Source organism: Bombyx mandarina, chromosome 05 (genome assembly GCF_030267445.1).
Source record: "Bombyx mandarina strain Sakado chromosome 05, ASM3026744v2".
NCBI lineage: Eukaryota > Metazoa > Arthropoda > Insecta > Lepidoptera > Bombycidae > Bombyx > Bombyx mandarina.
Genome location: NC_143212.1, coordinates 15,600,513 through 15,623,087, shown reverse-complemented (window position 1 = coordinate 15,623,087; position 22,575 = coordinate 15,600,513). Strand labels below are relative to the sequence as shown.

At 37.8% G+C, this 22,575-nt stretch overlaps 1 protein-coding gene across 7 annotated transcripts in view; it reads right to left on the bottom strand.

The window, feature by feature from the left end:
* The window catches only part of Dscam3 (Down syndrome cell adhesion molecule 3), a 319,922-nt gene that overhangs the window by 170,660 nt on the left and 126,687 nt on the right, over positions 1 to 22,575 (bottom strand). For all 7 annotated transcript variants that reach the window (XR_016323179.1, XR_016323178.1, XM_089727911.1 and 4 more), the window contains exons 8-15: positions 15,262 to 15,367; positions 13,704 to 13,820; positions 5,377 to 5,623; positions 3,880 to 4,033; positions 3,274 to 3,425; positions 2,506 to 2,596; positions 927 to 1,093; positions 59 to 204 (exon numbers count right to left, since the gene is read on the bottom strand). Coding sequence is in view for 5 of the 7 variants with exons in the window: in XM_089727911.1 (XP_089584037.1) it covers positions 59 to 204; positions 927 to 1,093; positions 2,506 to 2,596; positions 3,274 to 3,425; positions 3,880 to 4,033; positions 5,377 to 5,623; positions 13,704 to 13,820; positions 15,262 to 15,367 (1,180 nt within the window). In the remaining 2 variants the exon portion in view is untranslated. The remainder of the gene's footprint in view (positions 1 to 58; positions 205 to 926; positions 1,094 to 2,505; positions 2,597 to 3,273; positions 3,426 to 3,879; positions 4,034 to 5,376; positions 5,624 to 13,703; positions 13,821 to 15,261; positions 15,368 to 22,575) is intronic.

Genomic DNA, 22,575 nt, shown 5'->3' with positions numbered 1-22,575 from the left:
GTACCCCTCCGCATCGTCCCATAAGGAACTTCGTTACAGAAAAAAAAAATGCACAGACCTGCAAGTTAGAAGGAATAGGTCCATTGTCTTTGAGCCAAGTGAAATGAACCGGCATGTCTCCGGAAGTGACACTGCAACTGACTTGTGCCCGTTTTCCCTCTTGTAGGTTCGCAGAGAATGAAAAAGGTTCTATTTCAGGTGGATCTAAAAAAAAAACTCATAAAATTAAATTTATCAAATCACTTATTTACGTTAATATTTAACTATCAAATTACACAACGGTTACTAAGATTAAGATCCAAACAATTGTACCAGACTTGTCGTAATTTAATATACATTATTGTTAGAGTACCGTCATGAAATTATATACGCTTTACAAAACTTCGTATAGACGCGGTGATATAAGACACAAAAATTATTAACATGTGTTCTGCAAGCATTCCCACAGAACTAAAGGTTGTCTATCAAATCCAGCTTATCCACAGCGATCTCTTGTCCCAGTCTTGATTCTAATCTATTTATGTCCATTATGTACGATTCGAACATGATTTCAAAATAAATCTATACTCGATATTAATATTATAAAGCTGAAGAAAGAGTGTTTGGTTGAACGCGCTAATCTCAAGAACTACTGGTCCGATTTGAAATTCTTTCAGTTTTAGATAGCCTATGTTTTAAGGAAGGCTATAGGCTATATAACATCACTTTATGATCAATACAAGCGGACCAATTATAAAGAATATTTCAAGATCAGGACGTTTTTTTTTTCCCTTCTACGTAAATGAAGTCGCGGGTAAAACTTAACGTTATCCCAAAGTAACTATTCCACGCGGACGAAGTCGCGGGCAAAAGCTAGTGCATTATATAAGCCTTGATAAGTCTATTTTAAGTCTTGAATTTAGTAATACTATGATAATAAAACTAACTGCTAACAACGAGCTGCAACTCCCTCCTGGCTATCTCTCCGTGAGGTCCAGTTACGGCACAAGTATAGGCGCCTGCATGAGATGCTTCTACTCTTGACACTTTCAGGCCGCCATCAATGTTGCTCTCCCATTCTACTGGGCTTCCGTCTCGTTCCCATTTTACTGAGCTGAAGAAGAAACATGTATTAAAGGCGATTGCTTAATTTAAAAGTGAATTTGGTGTCTTTGAAAATACATATTATACAGCTTAAGTATTAAGTTGAAATATGTATTTACGTAGGGTGGTGGGATCTTTTTAGAGATTGAGTACAGGTAAATAGATAACAGATATATAAGTATATAAAAATGAATTGCTGTTCGTAAGTCTCGCCAAAACTCGAGAATGGCTGGACCGATTTGGCTAATTTTGATCTTGAATTATTTGTGGAAGTCCAAAGAATGTTTAAAGGTAGATAAATATGAAAATGCTCGGAATTAAATAAAAATAACAATTTTGTTTTTCCTTCGATGTGTCCCCCGTCGGACGGATTCCTTTTGTTTGTTTTAAGTTTATTTTATACAAAAGCTTAGGTCTTTTGTTTATCTATTGAGGCACTACGAATCTGCCGGGTCAGATAGTAACAGATAAAGTATGGTAACAACAAAATTCATGTTTGAAAAGCTAGTTTTGTAAAACACGCAATGTATGATAAATTGATTCATGTAATCCATGTCTGCCCCAACAAGTGTAAGCAGAGCATTAAAATAAACGATCGTAATCTTGTCGCAATATTGAGAAAATTGAATCTATAAAATATCGTATTCACAATAATCGAATTCGAATGAAAATACCATTAAGGCCGAAAATATTAGCTATATTTTTTCCTTGGAGGCTGATATTTAGTTTAAATGGTCCGCCGATTCAAGTTGTAATTGTTTTGGCCCGTAAACATCTGCAGCCTAAGCATCTAGTGTAAGCTACGATCTTGATTAAGTACAGGGATACTACAGTTTAACGACATGGAATTGAAACGACAAGTATGAGAACCTAGGTACGTAAATGAAAATTGTTTTCTGTTCACCATTAATGCACTAGCTTAATACATTTACGGCTTAATCTGGTATTCTATTATTTATCCCACACTAACTGGTGACATCTTTTTTATGGCCTCCATAGGCGGACGAGCCTGATGGTGATGGATATCAGTACTGACAGAAAGAAGCACATACTGGTCACCGCTTATCGCTAAAAATATTCAGATTTTTAACTGTAAGCTATATTAGCTGTTTTTTTGCTGCTACGGTCAAGTGTTCCAAATTGAAGCCTAGACATAGATTACTGAACATAGGCCTTCCCGAAAATTAGACATGATCGGATCTGTGCTTTGAAGAACATGTAGTAAATGATCATTTTATTCTAAGTTTCCCTTTCATGACTTAAGACACACTGGCATCCGTATGATGGTTTTAATAAATTTAGAATGTTTGACCACAAATTACCTACGTTTTTATTTGGTTAAAATAAATTTTTCAAATAACTTAATTGAATTAAAAAAAAAAAGTTTTTATCAACACAATCAAATGTTTTAAATTAACATACCTGATAGGATAGCCAGAGTACGGGCAGTAAAGTAATAACTCACGACCGGCGACAGCTCTTATTGGTCCAATCGACCTGACGTATGGAGGTCCTTGGAATTAAACAATTTAATTTAAATAAACGTTCTTACATATTGCGAATAAAAATTGTCCCCTTTGAATAATATATAAAATTCCTTTTGTCGATTTCATTTTTAATAATTTTCGAGACAACTCACGCAAACGATAGGGTTGTTTTAGCATTAGCACTAATACTTGTTTTTTTATTGCTTAGATGGGTGGACGAGCTCACAGCCCACCTGATATTAAGTGGTTACTGGAGCCCATAGACATCTACAACGTAAATTTCGCCACCCACCTTGAGACATGAGTTCTAAGGTCTCAGTTCAATACAACGGCTGCCTCACCCTTCATACCGAAACGCATTACTGCTTCACGGCAGAAATAGGTGGGGTGGTGGTACCTACCCGTGCGGACTCACAAGAGGTCCTACCACCTGTAATTACACAAATTATAATTTTGCGGGTTTGATTTTTATTACACGATGTTATTCCTTCACCGTGGAAGTCAATCGTGAACATTTGTTAAGTACGTATTTCATTAGAAAAATTGGTACCCGCCTGCGGGATTCGAACACCGGTGCATCGCTAGATATGAATGCACCGGACGTCTTATCCTTTAGGCCACGACGACTTCAGTGGATTCAGTAGTAGATCTGAAATACCTCAGAGTTCTGAACTAATCTAAGAGGTTAATTTTACTGACTCACCATAGATGTTAAGTCTGGAAGTATGCGAGACCTCTCCGAGTGAATTAGCAGCTCGACACGTGAATAAGCCACCGTCTTCCGATCTCACAGACGTGATGTTTAAATAGCTGATCACATCATTAGACTTTGTTGCGAACTGTTCCACGCTATACCTGTATAACAAAACATTGATGATAAATAAATGGGCAGGCAATTAGTTCCCCCAGTATGGTAAGCTGACACATGTAGGTATCATACTGTTTTTAAGTATTTTACGATTGGATTTCGGCTTCTTATTATTGTCCACGTTGAAGGTCGAAACCCCTTAAAAGTTCATGCTTTATTTGCGGTAAAATAGTACGCAGGAGGAAGGTTGAAATCTGCATGGCTTTAAGACACATCGGTATCACGTGACATCTCGCAATTTTTTTTTATTTATTGCTTAGATAGGTGGACGAGCTCACAGCCCACCTGGTGTTAAGTGGTTACTGGAGCCCATAGACATCTAAAACCTAAATGCGCTACCTACGTTGAGATATAAGTTCTAAGGTCTCAGTATAGTTACTCTCATAGTCTCAGTAAAGTTTCTGAAGAACTTTCACAGCTGATTCAAGGTTTACGATTTACCTGTGTCCCCTTGCCATGGTGTTTAAAGGTTGACCATCAAGCATCCACGAGAAGTGCGGAGGTGGAGATCCCACTGCTGAGCATTTCAAAGTGACAACTTGACCTGGTCGAAGCACTTGCTCTATGAAGGTATACTGGAGTTCTGGTGCCGTATCTATTAAGAGTGAAACAACTCGATATGTTTGATTCGGATAAAAAATAACATCTTTATGATGACCTTACATGTGCTGAGTGACCTTACACGTGTTGCTCGTAGCATATACGTAGTAGCAAGTATGTTCTTGAGTATTGATAGATGGATGATACAGGTACGGTAGCAATGTGGGCTGATTGATGATGATCGAGATATGATTTAGAATCTTTATGTCGAGAGACTTTAACTTTATCTTTTTTTCTTTCCCATCTATGCTGATAGGCTTGAGAGGCTATTCCAGATTCTCCTTAACGTGTAGGTGAGCTCACGGGGCTCTAACCGGGAGACTTTATCTGTGTTACTTGTATTGCACCGCATGTTCTATGGCCAATTCTCCACGGTATTATTTAGTATGATTCCATCATTACCGTGGGGCTTCCTTCCTGCTCAAGGAAGCTACCGCACTACTTTGAGGTGTTTGATCTAGGACGCGCTTACAGAAAACAAATAACCAACAAGACCTCGAGAGTTTCTAGGAATAGACAACGGCTTCACTGTATCTATGGTACTGATGAATGTTATGGTATATGGCATTAGATCCATATATCTATGGTACACATGTACGCAACGTAACGGTAAAGCTGCTAGTATTTATGGTTGTCATTAAATTATCTTATATTATTATTAAAATTGGAAAAAATATATTAGAGCCCACAAAGAAAACCTATTTGTTTTTGTAAAATACATTTTAGTTCGGTTTTGAACAACAATTAAAATGTTTGCCTACTTAAATCAAACTTCGCTATGATTGCTTAAGGAGTTTCTCGTCGGATTCTCTCAGTGGCTCGCCATTCCAATATAGCGGTAGATTCTGTGAAGCACTACTCCAGTGCTCACTACGCTAGTGTTTCAATAGCTCTAGCAAGCTAGACACCCAAAAAAATAACTAGACTAGTACACAACTTTTTGAGGTTCGGCTCGTGAGCTCTCATTTCCTTATTTGTCAGAAAAATTTGTTCTTTTTTTTATTTTTTATTGCTTAGATGGGTGGACGAGCTCACAGCCCACCTGGTGTTAAGTGGTTACTAGAGGCCATAGACATCTACAACGTAAATGTGCCACCCACCTTGAGACATAAGTTCAAAGGTCTCAGTATAGTTACAACGGCTGCCCCGCCCTTCAAACTGAAACGCATTACTGCTTCACGGCAGAAATAGGCGTGGTGATGGTTCCTACCCGCGCGGACTCACAAGAGGTCCTACCACCAGTCAAATTACAATATATCCTACCACCAGTATATTCAACAATTGTTTTTTAACACATTTATGTCAACATCTGGGAAATATCATATTGCTGGTACGAACCTCCCAGCCTCAGCTCAGCACTGGCCTGTGCGGAATCCAGTTCGTTTCTGGCAATACACTGATAGACTCCTTTATCAGCTCGATGGACTGATGAGATAATAAGCTGCTCCCCGTTGTTGAGGACCCGGACCCTGCCACCCGCAACTCCAGCGCCAAGAGGAATGCCGTTGTGAAGCCACTCAAGTCGAGGGGCTGGCCATCCTCCCCAAGTGCAATTCATTGTGGCTGTTCCTCCACTATTGACTACCTGTTGAGGAAAAGTATCGTCATTAAGAGGACTATTGTAATTAGGATAAACATGAATTGGAATATACATAACGTTGGCCGATTTTACTGTTAGCTTCGGGAATGGCTTAGCTCTGTCGCTGGCATTGCAAATAAAATCAGAGCGTTGATCTCTCAAAGTGAACACTTTTATACTAGAAACATGAGGTCCAAGTGACTGTATTTTAAGTAAATCAAATTGTAAATAAATTTTATAATTACAATATCTTATGTTTAAAATCATTGAGTTACTAAGTGAAAATTTACAGGAATGACTTGGGTAAATTTATAGTCAATTTTATATTTTTACCCCTGTTATCTATAAAGCTATACACAATAGTTTCGTCTAATAAAAAGATCTACATCAGATTTTAGTATTGAAAATTAATTGAGTAACTAATTAAATCAATTACAACAATAAGCCTATGTTTATTAAATCTCGTATTAATCATTGGACAAACGTTTAATTTTATCCGCGTTTCGATAATAACGATATCAATATTTCAGAACAAGCGTAAATATTGTCGCAGTACAGGGGCGCAGTCGAGGACTTATTTATTAACCGAAAACATGCTAATATATTTTGCTAAAATATTTTATTGCTTTCGTAAGAAGACGAGCATACGGCCTATCTGATGGAGGGTGATTGATTGTCACTCATGCACATCAGCCAAGCGTTTATACAACATGACAAATAACTCTTCTTTTTCTCCACATCATCCTACTAGGTGGGATCGGCACAGCTTTTTTTTCTATTCCATTCTCTTCTATCAGCCGTCATCTCAAGACCCACTCCTCCCTCTCTCTCATATCGTCATTCACATACTCCACCCATGTCTTCTTCGGTCGACCGTTTCCCCTTTCACTACCAATCAACGACAAATAACGCCGTATTAAATTACATGAGTACGTGATTGCCAGGTGCAATTGTAATTATAGTAATGTAATGTATATTAAATGTAAGTCATTAGGGGATAACGCATACCGGCTCCCTTTCTAGGACTCTCAAGGCCGAGGTCTTGGCCGCGGTATACCGGCACAGGAGACAGTTTTTGAGTCACGTACGGACACAGCTTTAAATGACAATACCGCACGAAGAAACAAAGTGTGACAGCGATGTCAGAGAAAAGAATTATTAAATGAAGACTTTAAAGTAAAGATTGTATAATTTGTACTAAAGATTTACATATTATTACGCCGTTAAGACCAATGCCATCTATCGTCGAATAGCAGAGACGAATATCAAAAGAACCAGTAAAGTCAATAATGCTCGAGAAGCACAACGCCATCTATTGTCGAATGCAGGAAACGCGTATTGAAAATACTCGAATTGTGAGGAATATTCTCGATAGTTCTAGGGATATCGTATTCTATAAAAGCGTTGCAGAGATGTCACGAAGCTAGTTAGCAATTGGAACTACTCGAAGTGAAACAGCGAACGGATCACCTGAAGCGAAGCGAATGAAGTGAATTACGAGTTGTAAAGTGTTCTGTGATTGTTCTAAGTGTTAAATAGAGTTTTGATTTGTACGTCGGTAGAATTTTTATTTATCCCGAACCCCAGCGCGTAACAATATGAAAAAAAAAAAAAGAATGTTCCGTTCTCATTTATTGCCCCGATCCTACATGTAGATTATTCGATTCCAAACAAATACTCTGAGGTTAATTCGTTTCGACCTCAATAACTGAGTACGAGCCTGTAACAATCGTAGCGCGCAATGTTTGCGGTCGCGGTATCGAATGTAGCGACATTTATTTTACTTTACGATTCCCCATTCGTAGCTGCTATACAAAAATAAACGTATCAATTCTGTGTGTAAGGTTTATTGTGTTTGAACTCTTTACAAAAACATCTTTATGTGAAATTTATAGTTTTACGAAAAGAAGACGAGTCTTTTTATTGTTTTTTTTAAATATCACCTACAGTGTGAGATAATTTGGGCTTTATTGAATATGGGCTTTGATTAGCACGGTATTTGCAACGTCAAATATTTCGTAGTGACAATCTTCGGAAGAGATAGCATCGGGGTACTAGCACAAACCGTAACTTATTTCAACTCAGATTTTTACTTCAGTTGCTTTAGGTTCAAAATCTCTTTGAAAATCATTAAAAAGCTACAACTTCCTCATCATCGATTGACACTGATTTTCAACCTCATCCACTAATTACCAGTCCACTAATCTACTAATACCTATTCCATCGTCACGATTCCAAGTTCACTATGGCCCGGCATTGTCCCCTGACTCTCTTCAAGCTATGTCTCGTAAACTCTTGGATTAAGAGCGTAGGAGGATTTTGGTGTAACGCCATGTTCCCAAGGCGCGTTGATGCTTGACAGATATCGGCCAAAGTTAACCGAAACTAAACCACGTTGTGATTTAATAGCCTTTTGTATTAAAAAGAAAAGAAAAGCGATTGAGAATCTGTGAAACAGTTTTGTTCCTGTATCAATTTTTTTTGGTGTTATAGTTTGGTTCTCCGTATTATAATATCCTTTGCACTAATCAGCTCATTATAATCGCGAAGCAGTCATGCGTTCGGACCCAGAGCTCTGGGTAGCCGTGATACAAAAACTTTGATCTCATACTTTGGTTTTCAGTCGGTGATGGCATTCCCATGGAATATTTATATACTGCGAGCACCACTGAGTCTACCTTATTGCGGCAGTATGAAATATGAATTTCAAAAAATGATCAAGATTTACGGTTTTTGCCCAAACATATCGGATTATTCGATTTCTCAATTGACGAGTCAGCGTCCACTGACCGAATCAAAAATGAAATGGCACATCTCGTTAGATCTCGTCCTTGTTTCAAACAATCTGATTTGCAATTGCTCGCCTAAAAGGGCGTCCACTAACAATCGAAGTCCCTTACAAATGTTTGCCTCATCCCTTCCAATCTGAAACAATCAGGAAGGGTTCCCGCGACCTTTTCGCTTCTCCGTTTTATTTCACTGTTATTCGTTTTAATATGACGGCGCCGCGGCGCAGGACAAATTCGTATTAACGTTCAACGAAATTGCGTAATATTCGAGCCAATAAATATTTTTTGGCGGCTTCGATTAAGCATTATATTTGAGGAAACGAGATTATATTTTTATTGTTAATGCTGTTGGTAGTTTTGGATGGCGCCGTCCGATTGTGCGCCGTTTTGGGCACCAATGTTTTTTTGGACCGTGCTGTATTTTGCACAGTAACTGTATTGAAATCACCCATGTGCACTTCTTTATTAATCACAGATGTACTGCTGCGCTGACACATTAGCACGTTGACTACACACGTCTATTGACTATACTCCTGATTATTTTACTTTGCATCCTTTCTTTATTACAATTGTTACTATTTTTAATTGTATCACGTTAGTCATTACAGGATTTTTTATTTTATTTTTATTGCTTATATGGGTGGACGAGCTCACAGCCCACCTGGTGTTAAGTGGTTCCTGAAGCCCATAGACATCCACAACGTAAATGCGCCACCCACCCTGAGATAAGTTCTAAGGTCTCAGTATAGTTACAACGGCTGCCCCACCCTTCAAACCGAAACGCATTACTGCTTCACGGCAGAAATAGGCGGGGTGGTGGTACCTACCCGTGCGGACTCACAAAGGGTCCTACCACCAGTGGAAATTACCGTTCAACAGGGCGTTTTGTAAGTCCGCATCCTACTGATGATAGGGAGTTTTGTGAGTCCGCACGGATAGGTACCACCATTCCACCTATTTATGCAGTGAAGCAGTAATGCGTTTCGTCTTAAAGGATGGAGCAGCCATTGTACTATGAAACCGAGACTTAGAACTCATGTCTCAAGCTTGGTAGCAGCAATTACGTTGTTGATGCTTATAGGCTCATTAACCACAAGGTAGACAGTGAGCTTCGTTTAAGCAAAAAAAGTATACGCAATCTTCATATTAGTGAATTATTACAAAACACATACACGAGGAGAGGAAGAGGTAAACCTAAGAAGAAATGGATGGATTGCGTGAAAGACGATATGTTTAAGATGGGAATGAGCGAAGAAATGGTATATGATAGACGAGTATGGAAGGAGAAAGCATGTTGCGCCAACCCCAGGTGACTGGGAGAAGGGCAAAAGAAAGATGATGAAATACATATTGTTTTTTTTTTTTTTTTCGTTTAGTTCGACGAGCTCACAGCCCACCTGGTTGTTAAGTGGTAACTGGAGTCTATGGACATCTACAACGGAAATGCGCCACCCACCTTGAGATATAAGTTCTAAGGTCTCCGTATCAGTATCAGTACATCTGTATCTGTATGAATTCTAAATCCAGAAGAATATCCTTCAAATTTAAAAAGAAAGTATCCTTAAATATAAACCACTTTGCACGAGAGTAAATAAAACAAGTAAATTCTCAACTGAAATATCTAATTTATTTTGGGAACCTGATTTTCTCGTATGGACAGAACAGTTAAATATTTAATTGAGAAAGCGAGGTTAATCTCGCAAGACAGTTTAGATCCCCTCCTCCGAAGGTCCAACTACAATATTTACAGAGGTCCGTGGAGAGTGTATATTTTTTAGGAGATCAGAAAAATGCTTCAACCTTGGAGAAAGCTTGTTGATAGAAAAGCTTGTGTCGAATAGTCTGGAATTGCTTTGGGCATTGTTATTTTTAATGTTTTTTGTTTCTGTCTATAAGGGCTGTTTTTTTTTCGACCGATTTTTTTTTTATGTTATCTATAGTAATAATTGCATGAAAGTAGTAATTGCTTTACAGTTACGACTGCCGTATTCGAACTGTAATGCAAGATTGCTTTGATATCCGTGACTGAATAAAAAAAAAATTGGGTTTTTTTTCTATTGCCCTTATAGGCAGATGAGCATACGGCCCACCTGATGGTGATTGGTTACCGTCGCCCATGGACTTCAGCAACGCCAGGGGCAGAGTCAAGCCGCTGCCTACCGCATCTTAATTTCCATACCTCTTTCAAATAAATTTTACTAAATAATATACATACTAACAAATATTTTGTTAATATGATTGTAGAATTAATCAATGTTGTAGTTAGGAAGGCTATTTTTAAATAATTCTGAGCGTCGAAATCCATTTAATCGGCATTTCACGAATGAATTCAGTCAGTCACTAAATATGTACCTATAGATTAATTCTCGTGACTTGAACTAAAATTCGTATTGTATAAATCACCATGTTTTCATGTAATTCAATCATGAAGTTTGCCTAAGTCTCCGCGAAATTTAACTAAAGCCCTTTCGCTGAAAGCCTGATCCAATTACATTATCAGACCATTTATCCTTAGAAAAACTTGGATTAATTAAATTATAATTCAGGTAAGGATATTTGGATATAACTTTTTAAATAATAAAAATAGAAGTAATTTTTTTTATTGCTTATATACGGGCGGTCGAACTTACAGTCCATCTGATTTTAAGCGAATACCGGAGCCAATAGACATCAACCACGTTAACACTTATAACATTAAAACTTGTTAAAACTTGGATTAATTATAATTCAGGTGGTCAGGTTAACCCCTATATATAAAGCGTAAATATTTTGTTAACGAGTAAGTTTCAATGCATTTATCGTTGAAATGTTGAGACCAATGCTCTGAAACCTCAGGATGCATTAAATCCAACCGATGACGTCACTCGCACTCATTTCAAACAGCTCCCCACATCTCTGATCCAAATGACAGACGCTTAAATGCTTGCTTTGAATTTAGATCCACATCAGGATTTTGGATTTTAATTAAACTATGATAGTTTGTTTGTATAATATAAAATAATTGTTGTGGGAAAAGCGTGTCTTGTGTTTGAAGTCGTCGTGGCCTAAAGGATAAGACGTCCGGTGCATTCGTGTGTATCGATGCACCGATGTTCGAATCGGGTACCAATTTTTCTAATGAAATACGCACTCAACAAATGTGCACGATTGACTTCCACGGTGAAGGAATAACATCGTGTAATAAAACTGAAAACCCGCAAAATTATAATTTGCGTAATCACTGGTGGTAGGACCTCTTGTGAGTCCGCATGGGTAGGTACCACCACCCCGCCTATTTCTGCCGTGAAGCAGTAATGCGTTTCGGTTTGAAGGGTGGGGTAGCCGATGTAACTATACTGAGACCTTAGAACTTATATCTCAAGGTGGGTGGCCCATTTACGTTGTATGTGTCTATGGGCTCCAGTAACCACTTAACACCAGGTGGGCTGTGAGCTCGTCCACCCATATAAGCAATAAAAAAAAAAAAAACTTAATAAATTTTCACGATTGACTTCCACGATCAAGGAATAACATCAAATCAAATCCGCAAAATTATAATTTGCTTAAGTACTAGTGATAGGGCTTCTTGTGAATCAGCACGGGTAGGTACCACCACCCTGCCTATTTCTGCCGTGAAATAGTAATGCGTTTCGGTTTGAAGGGCGGTGCAGCCGTTGTAACTATACTGATACCTTAGAACTTATATCTCAAATGTATTATAGTAGATGACTATGGGCTCCAGTATTCACTTAACACCAGGTGGGCTTTGAGCTCGTCCACTATCTAAGCAATAAAAAAAAAACATTAAAATTTGTTTGCTTGTAAGCAGTCACCGGGGATAGTTAAGTAATACTATAGTAACCTTAAAGTTTTATCGCCGTGAGCTATATCCGAAAAAAAAATGTGCTACACAAACATGAAATTCATATTTTATGGACGGCGATCTAATTAATTTTTCAATTTCGCTTGTGAAAAAAGACCGCGACCAAGAGGAAAAGTTCTCTTTGAGCAAATGACGAATTGAGAATTTGCTAAAGCGATGGCATTCCAGAAAACGTTTACCTGAATCAAACATTTAATAAGCAAAAAATTACATATACTCCATTTATAGAACACATTCATCGTAATTTCCTGTGACCGTTCCAATAAGTGAATTAAATTACCCCTAAAATTGACGGTGTTCGGGTATGTATGTATTTTTTCAATTACGCACCGAGGAAAAGGAAATTGAGAACTTCATTAAATAGTGTTAATTAATTAATGTCGAACGCTTTAGAACGAATGTCTTTTGTGGTACTTCCTGAATGTTACTGACATACGTTGTCGTCGCCGACAGCTATCTATCAAACGACTGACATGCTTCCCTGCTCAACGCCTCCATTCTTAAGTTAGAGTTCCAAGAACTATGTGACGTAATCACATAGCTAAGTGCATAAAGTATTGACAGTAAAGAAAGAAGATGAGTTGCTTTTTTTTTATTGCCCTTGTAGACAGACGATGCCCACCTGATGGTGAATGGTTACCGTCGCCCATGGACTTCAGCAATGCCAGGGGCAGAGCCAAGCCGCTGCCTACCGCTTAATACTCTCCACAAGCCTCTTTTGAAGAAGGACATGTCATAGCGCTCGGGAAACACCGAGGAGGGGAGCTCATTCCATAGCCGGATGGTACATGACAAAAAAGACCTATGGAAACGCACTGTCGATGAACGCAGCGGTTCCAGATAATATGGGTGAACTCTGCTCCGATGGCGGGCGGTGCGATGATAAAAAGGAGATGAAGAGATCATCTCAAACAATTCCTCAGAGCACTCCCCAAAGCAGTTGTAACCAAATCAATTAATATGAATATAAATTAAAAGTATAAGGGAAAAATTGCACGTGTACAAACATTCACTTTCAGATGTATATTTGTACACCTGAAAGTGAATGTTCTTAGTTTATTTATTTTCCAACCTACTCTGGTAATTGAGAAAACGTCCATAATTGATTTATCCCATGTCGTCAAAAATGTTATATCAGCAACGGGCTCTTAGTAATTAGCAACTGGTAATACATTTAACATTTACTCTAAAGGTGAGTACAATTGACTTTTAGATCATGAAAGAACTACTTGTTAGGCTCGGTAAAGTTTTGTTTCTTTTTTCTTCTCTCTTCATTTAATCTGTGAAATAATGGACGGAGAAAGCTTTGACTGGTGCGGAAGTCAAAAGCCCTAAACGAGAGAATATGGTTGCTATACCATCGTTTTTAATATCTATCCGAATTATTCCTGGAACAACATTGGAGGTCTAGTAAAATCAATCTAATTGTGCTGACCTGGGTGTGAGGTTGCGCGTGAGCCGTTAGATGCGCGTGGACAGCCAAATGAAGTCGCAACGTGATGTGGCCATGGGAGTTGGCTGCTCTGCACGCCCATCGACCGCCGTCCGCAATCTGCAAACGAATATAAAATTAATAACCTCTTTTTTAATACGCTTTTATTAGCTTCAGACTTCGATACATACGTATGTATGTAACGGAATCTTTGAACATGATTTTGACCTTCTTCAAAACGTTGGATTAACTCGAAATTTGGATATACTTATTAAGGACCGATGAAAATTCAATATTTAAAAAAAATTTAAAAAAATTTAATTCAACAAAAAAACGGAAAATAAATAATAGTTTAAAAAAACTAACTGGGGTGCTTTTCAGGATATTATCAAAATAACCCTTCTACTCATATCTGTTCATAAAATAAATATAAATAGCTACTTATACCATGCACCCCACGCTTTTTTACAGTAAAATCATTTTTTCTTACACTATTTTTAATTCAAATTTATTAAAAATCAATGGGTTTTTTTTCAATTTTTTTTTAATATTGAATTTTTTCTTTAGAGTCGCTTGGCTAATGATATCATAGTCTATTTCATTTGCTCAATGAGTTTCTCGCCGGATCTTCTCAGTGAGTCGCGATTCCGATTCGGTGGTAGATTTTGCGAAGCACTGCTCTTGCTAGGGTTAGTGTTATCAAACTCTCTCAGGCTTAGCCCGTAAATTCACCTACTAGTGTTAAGGTTAGCTGAAATAGCCTCTCAAGGCTATCAGCGAAAAGGGTGGGGGAAAAAATGGTTTGAAACAATGAACAAAGTTCTGGTGGCAGAGTGTTTTCTTTCATCATTCAGCAATCACGCATTTGAAGGTTATTAGTAAATATCTTCTTTTTTTTTCTCCACTTTATCCCATTAGGTGGGGTCGGCACAGCTAATTTTTTTCTTCCATTCTCTTCTATCAGCCGTCATCTCAACACTCACTCCTCTCTCTCTCTCATATCGTCATTCACACACTCCATCCATGTATTCTTTGGTCGGCCTCTTCCCCCTCTACCTCTATTAGTAAATATCTCAGTCCCATTGAGATATTGATAGCTTTTCCCATATTGGTACTTAAAATTCTGGTAACGTTCATTTGGGGTCATTTGGTCGTCTAAACTAATAACAATAAATTTCAGGATATGTTTATTTTGGGTACACTGGCTGAACGAAGGAACTCTCATTATGTCTGTGTACAGTATGTTCTGTCAGGAGTGTTCTCAAGAATTGTTTGGGAAGATCTTATTATGTCATTTTTAATATAGCATGGCTAACGAGTCCAACTCGTCCAGCAATAATATTAACCATTTGGTTTTGGTAATAGCTCCCACTCTAAGGTTCTTTCATCATATTCTTCACGATTAGGTGTGAAATGGATCGGTAGGATTAACTGCATTTAACTGCACCATTCTACTGCCCATAAGCAACAGTGAGCATTGAGAAATAGGTCTCTCATACGTTAATTTACCTTCGTATAAATTAACAATGTCACCTCTGTTTGTTTCACTGTTACCTCTTACCTCTGTTCTCCTTATTGACAGCGCGTCATGTGTTTTGCTGTAGCGACCGTTGCCTTCACCGTCTCGTATTTCCCGCAGAACGCCACCACCTGTCTCTCGGTACCACCTGTATCGACAGATTTAACGTGTGATGACTGATCAATCTTTGTTCCGTTAAAATAGCTGAGGTTTTTCTTTTCAGAAACGTACCAGAACTAAATATCTGGTACTAAAGAGGAAATTAAATATTAATTAAGTAAAATCAATTTAAATAAGTTTGAGAGTGGACAGTGCCACCAACTTTGAGAAATGAGATCACAACCTCAATTTTTATTTTATTTATTTATTGTATAGACGGGTGGACGAGCTCACAGGCCACCTGATGTTAAGTGGTTACCGGAGCCCTTAGACATTTATAACGTAAATGCCGCAACCCACCTTGAGATATGAGTTCTAAGGTCTCAATATAGTTACAACGGCTGCCCCACCATTCAAACTGAAACGCATTACTACTTCACGGCAGAAAATATGCAGAGTGGTAGCACCTACCAACGCGCGGACTCACAAGGGCATATCTCAGTAATTACGTAAATTATTAAATTTTATGGGTTCGACATTTGATTACATGATATTCTTACATCGAAGAAAGTTGTTCGTTAACACAATGCCGTTTTAGGCATGGATTTTCTTTAAAAAAATTGATGCCTACGCGAATTTGGACTATCATTCGATACAAGTGCGTCGGGGACCTTTTCCTTGAAGCCACGACGGCTTAATGCATACCATTAATGCGATGTAGCTTAGTATTGGCATTGGCCTTAGCATTACAAATAGAAAAAAATCTCCACTCGCCGAATGTCTCTAAGGCAAATTTTGTCTCCCTCGAACGTTGCTTGTTCATCACTACATAGTATAAACAAAGTCGCTTTCTCTGTCCCTATGTATGCTTAAATCTTTAAAACTACGCGACGGATTTTCACGCGCTTTTTTTTAATAGATAGAGTGATTGAAGAGAAATATTCATATGTATAATAACATCCATTAAATAGTGGAGAAATCAATAATAAATTACAGTTTCCGAAGCGAAGCGAGGGCGGGTCGCTAGTTTACAATACGCGGCTCCCCCCAAGAAAGTAAACCAATTTCGTATGAATAGCTGTCCCTGAAACGACTATTATGATTCGAGCACACTCCATATATCCGGTTCCTGGAGTTTGAAAAAAAAAAGAGGGGAACTATTGAATGAACTCCTTCCTTCAGCTACCGAATTCTTAACGTCACATTACTATGATTTCTTAGTGTGTTTGTTATTATAATTGACTTTTTCTCTTGACGTTAAAGAGTTACGTAAGTCCAAGGATACCACAACATAAACTTAGAATTAATTGCTAATAGCATTTTTAAGGGATTTTATTACCTGGTAACTAAGACCTTTGTCAAGTCTTTTTTTAATTTTAATGAAAACTTTTTTTATTTGAATAATGATATTGTGAAATGAAATGAAATGAGATGAGATGATATGGGATGAATTATAATCTCAGTAAAATGGTGGTCATTTACTGAAACTTTTCAGTGGGCTTTTTGGAGGATCCCGAGAAATTACGTTCAGCGGCTTTGTTTCATTTTTCCACATTTGTGCACTTTCACAGATATTAAACAGTTAATAAACCAGCGTTATTACACATTTAAACTGAAGAAACACTAATTAGACAAAATAAAACAAATCACACAAATTGACTCCTCGCGTTCCCGCCAAAAAGTCCTAATACTATTTAATGATTACCATAAGTTTGAGGTAAATAAAAAACGATAAAACATGACTTAAAGGTCTTAGTTACCAGGTCATAAAATCCCTTAAAAAAATAACACGGTGATATTGACATGTGCGCAAACAACCTTACGAATTAAAGTACGTACGAAATATTTTTCATACAGCGTATTTGCATTGAATAGCCGTAGGAATCCCGCGGGTTCGGTTGCTAAGCAACGGCACGGCTCTCCGCCGGTCATTAGCGACAAACAAAAAGAAAGCAAACGCTCACCTTTGTAGTTGTAAGCGCCCCACAATTCTTCTTTGAGTAAATCTTGTGGTGTTTTGTTAATGTTTATTTGGATTATTAATCGTGAAATCTGGTTTGGACGAAGTCTTCCTTTGGGTAGTTTAGGTACTTCTGAGAGTCGAGATATTTTTAAAGATAGAGAGTGATTAGAAGTAAAGTAAATTTACTGATTAAACAGTAGTCGATCTTTCTTTGGATAGTTTACCTCTGAGAGTCAAGATATTTTTAAAGATAGAGAGTGATTAGAAGTAAAGTAAATTTACTGAGTAAATAGTAGTCTCCTAATACTGAGTGTAGATAGAGGTGTTGTGAGGCACCACTATTGAGTGATTATCCTACCTTTTTCTGTTGCTAAGTTGATACACGTTCCAGGTTAAGTGGTGTAACAATTGAATTTCGTTTTCTATACATAAACGGGTGAACGAACTCATGACCCCCTGGTGTTAATGCTTACCGGAGTCCATAGACATCATCACTTGTATGCCGTCACCCACTTTGAGGCTTGAGGTTTACGTTTGAATTGCTTAGTAATTACTATTAACAAAATTTTTACGGGCTTGATTATTACTTGCACATTTGGATCGCTCGATACGTTTACGTCGGGCATCTTATTTTTTGTAAAGGTAGTTTTAATTATATCTTTAAATGTTTTGTAAAATGATTACTTACCTCCATTGTTATCTGTAATTGTTTATAAATTATAAGCGGCTTGAAGCGCAATTAAAGTATCGAGTGTCGATCTAATTAACAGCGTCGTTTAAGAGTGTACAATTACAAAAGTGAAACTTTATTTGTTACGTTGAAATTGAAGTACTTCCGAGTGGTTAAGAGCACTTAATTTAATCAATTATAATTAATTGGGAGAAGATTCGTTTGGCCGTAGCTTCGAAAAACATAATAAATCTCAATCACAGTTTGAAGCAAAGTGACGTAAATTAAAATTAAATTTGGGGATATTGGGGTCGTAGGCAGCGGCTTGGCTCTGCCCCTGGCATTGCAGAAGTCCATGGGCGACGGTAACCACTCACCATCAGGTGGGCGTTATGCTCGTCTGTCTACAAGGGCAATAAAAAAAATTTGCAATTACATAGTATTTTATTTATTACTAGCTGACCCGGCAGACTTCGTTGTGCCTCAGTCGATAAAAAAAAATACCCAAACTTTTGTATAAAAAAAACTTAAAACAAAATTGTTATTTTTATTTAATTCCGAGCATTGCAGTGCAGAGATGAACCTTGGTAGGTGTAGTGTGGTAGTGATATTACCTAAACATATGTGTATATATTATTATAACATACATAATACTTATAGATACAAATACTCGTACTTAAATAAATACATATATGTACATAAAAATATACATATAAAATATATATAAATAAATATTATCAATTAGATGACTCTGCTAACACTCTGAGAAACAGTTATCTCTCAGAAAACATCATCGATGGGAGTTAATTTCGGAGCCGTATGGTAAGAGGCATCTCTATAACTTACTACCAATGAAGGGGCTGGTTCCAGTCAGTAGATATAAAATGTTTTCGGATATTATGCTGTGCGATGGTACAACGACATCTACTTCAAGAATTTTAGATCAATAGTACCCAGTCAATCCTCTGGCCTCAATCGATTTGGTAATTTTTTTAAATTTTATTAATTCAATTATAAAAAAAAATAACACAATATTCCTAACCTAAAAGTACATGTTATTATCCGCAACATGCTTCGTCAGATTACAGAAATAAAGTTATCAGCAACATGCTTTGGTAATTATCATATTACCAAACGCTGAACTTCTCTAATGTCTACTCTACACGTCGATTTGGACATGAACTTTAGGTCTCCCAGCAAACTGTGACCGTTTTACGACTGGCCGTAGTTTTCTATGAATAGTAAAAAACAGACTTGTTCAAAGAAAACTTTTTATTGAACTGTTCTTTATTACAAAGGTTTTTATTCCCACCGGTGTCAAGTTACAAAGCCTAAAAAGTTTGCGTCTTAGTGTGAGAGAATACACTTCTCGAGTTAGGTAAAGTTGTTACCCGTAAAGAGAAGACCGGATTAATCCAATGTTTGAATTGAAACGCGGCCGGAGAAGTTTCTTATTAAAATTCTTTAATATGAACGTTTCTTTTTATCACTTTTGGCCGTAAGATCTCACATGAAGATACGGTTTTCGCTGTTTTAAATTGGATGGATGTCTCACGGAAATTTTAATGATAACTTTTCTTTTGTAGAAAAACATTCCCAACCTTAAAACTATAATACACTGCTTCGTTGTACTAACAGACATGATGATTTACCCGTAGGAGTTCATAGCAAGTCCTATCTCTAGTGCAAATGCGACTTTATTTTTTGAGGTCCTTATGTCCTAAAGAGTAATACCGATATATTGATATCCAGCAATACTACTATGCCGGTGTTTAAATTCACTAGACAGGTATGTACCGATTTTTATAGAGAAATACATAAGCTGGTTATCAACGACTTACACGATAGAGAAATAGCATCGTGCAATAACATTGTAATAAAGAAAATGTAATATGCCGTATGCATATCACTTTCTTGTATACTATGCAATAAAAAAATTAAGCTGATGTGATATTGTGTTCAACAGTGATCATGGTACGCGTAGGCGAGTCATAAGTTGATCTTCTCTATCCTTTTTCATCACCTTATCCCACTAGGTGGGGTCGGCATAGCTGATTTTTCTCTTCCATTCTCTTCTATCAACGGTAAACTCAACACTCACTCCTCTCTCTCTCATATCGTCATTCACACACTCCATCCATGTCTTCTTCGGTCAAACTCTTCCCCCTCTACCTTGCACTACAATTTCCATACATCTCCTAGTCACATGCAAAAGTTCATATTTGCTAAATATTAATGAATAATAAATAATTTAATAAATCTGTTTTGGGCAGTTACATACAAACAATGTATCATTTTAAATAAATTCCTACTTACACTTCGCGTTTGTTCAAACATCACTTAGCTGAATCGACGTGCTTTGAGTACAAAAGGGGGGAAAGAAATGTAAAGAGTACGCCCGGTTCGTGAAAACGTGTTTTCAGATGAGTGAGTTGAAAGTTTCAGGAAGCTTTGTAAGCCGCTATACGCAAACATTGAGGATGTGAACGGAATATTATTTGTGAAGTCACGAGCTTTTAAATATTAAGCCGGCGCCCAGTGTTGATGGAGTTCTTAATATGATCAGTGTTTAATGTTTATTTTAAAGGGAAAATTAATTATCTTTTATTTTTGTACTTTCATTATCTTAGGCTTAACAATAAAACAATTTACTGATGGTAGGGCCTCTTGTGAGTCCGCTCGGGTAGGTACCGCTACCCCGTCTATTTCTGCCGTGAAGCAGTAATGCGTTTCGGTTTGAAGGGTGGGGCAGCCGTTGTAACTATACTGAGACCTTAAAACTTATATCTCAAGTTGGTTGGTGGCATTTACGTTGTAGATGTCTATGGACTCCATTAACTACTTAACACCAGGTGGGCTGTGAACTCGTCCAACTATCTAAGCAATAAATAAAAAAGAGCGTTAAAAAACTCGCACTAAGCACATTGATATCTGCTTGGGATGTTCACTACACACCTCAGTATTGGAGGACGTCTCTGCAATATGAACTTAGGTTTAGGCTTTTTTGCGAATGTTCGTTGGATAAGCACCGAGAAATGATTTAAATAATTATCATTTCGTTCTAGGTTTAAATCGTTCAGAAATCACAGTACCGCAGCAACGTGATGTATGGCGATGATTTGTATGTTCAACCCACAGATCAATACAGAGATATCGTAGTCAGCGTTATCTCGAGCCCCAGGGGGCATCACTCAGCGCTCCGCAATGGATGCGGCCTACGGGCACCAATGAAGCAGTCCATATCACGAGATTGTAGCGGGAAAAGATTTATCTATTCGACATAATCGTTTTCACAGAAACAAGTTCGCAATTACTAAATGTAAAACTTGTGTGCTATGAGTTATGAGGATTTAAAAATTAGTCGTCGTTACTTTGAGCATTGTGCACTGCCCACTGCCTTTTTAGGTTGGCAATCCTTTGGGTTAAATCGCTTTGGTTCGAACCTCTTATTTTTTATTTTATCGTTTTTTTTATTGTCTTTGTAGGCAGACGAGCCTACGGCCCACTTGATGGTAAGTGGTCACCGTCGCTCATGGACGTCAGTAATTCCAGGGGCAGAGCCAAGCCGCTGCCTACCATTAAGTACTCTCCGCAAGCCTCGTTTGAAGAAGGACATGTCATAGCGCTCGGAAAGCACCGTGGAGTTCATTCCAAAGCCGGATGGTACGTGGCTAGCTCATGACGCTAATCGTGCAGTCCTCTTTATTGGGGGAGCTGGTTATAACGCTTGTACCGGCAAATGTAGGGGAAGCTTAAATCCAGCAGTGAGTCTCTATTAGCTAATGATGAACTGGTATAAATGGTATAGTTAATAAAATATATGTAGAAATACATCATAATAATTGACATAGGAAAGTAGACGGAACCCAGGGCCTAGATACCATCGTATTCTATCTAGTTGAGAGACGATATCCCCGTTTTAGACTCAATTTCCCTTTTTTGAAGCACAATTTTACTTTCGTAACTTTTGTGTACTTATCGGAAAGGCATAAACAAAATCAACCGATTAATTTGGTTTACTTTACAAAAAAACGACTGAAATTAAAAGGACATATCAAACAACTGATTAAATCAGATTTATTCAATCGTGATTGTAAATTAAACAAAAACAAATCACTATATCGAAATAATATGTAACCGGTCTACTATGAGAACACGGGACATACCTAGTATCATTATAATATTAATGTATTAGCTGGTGTTGGTGGCAGGACGTGTTGTGCTGTAAAAAGAGGAATCACATTTACTACTTCTGTTCCTACCAAGCAGCCATGAGTACCAGTTTTTTTTTTGTTTTTCCTACCTAAGGTTGCCTTGAGAGGCTATGCCAAGCGTAATTGAGTGAGTGGGTGAGCTCTCGGGGCTCTAACCTAGGGGCGTTGCTAACACTGTCATTAGCAAGAGCAGTGTATCGCAGAATCTACTACCGGATCGGAAACGTGACCCACTGAGAAGATCTGGCGAGTAACTCAGTGGGCTGTGTCTATAGGTTAGTTTACTCGCCGAAAACTTCCTCACAAGCGATGGGTTCGACAAGAACGCTGGGGTTTGAGGTATCTAAAAGCACCGTTACTGGATCGGGAGGATCCGAAATGACGTGACCAGTATCAATGGTGAAACGGCC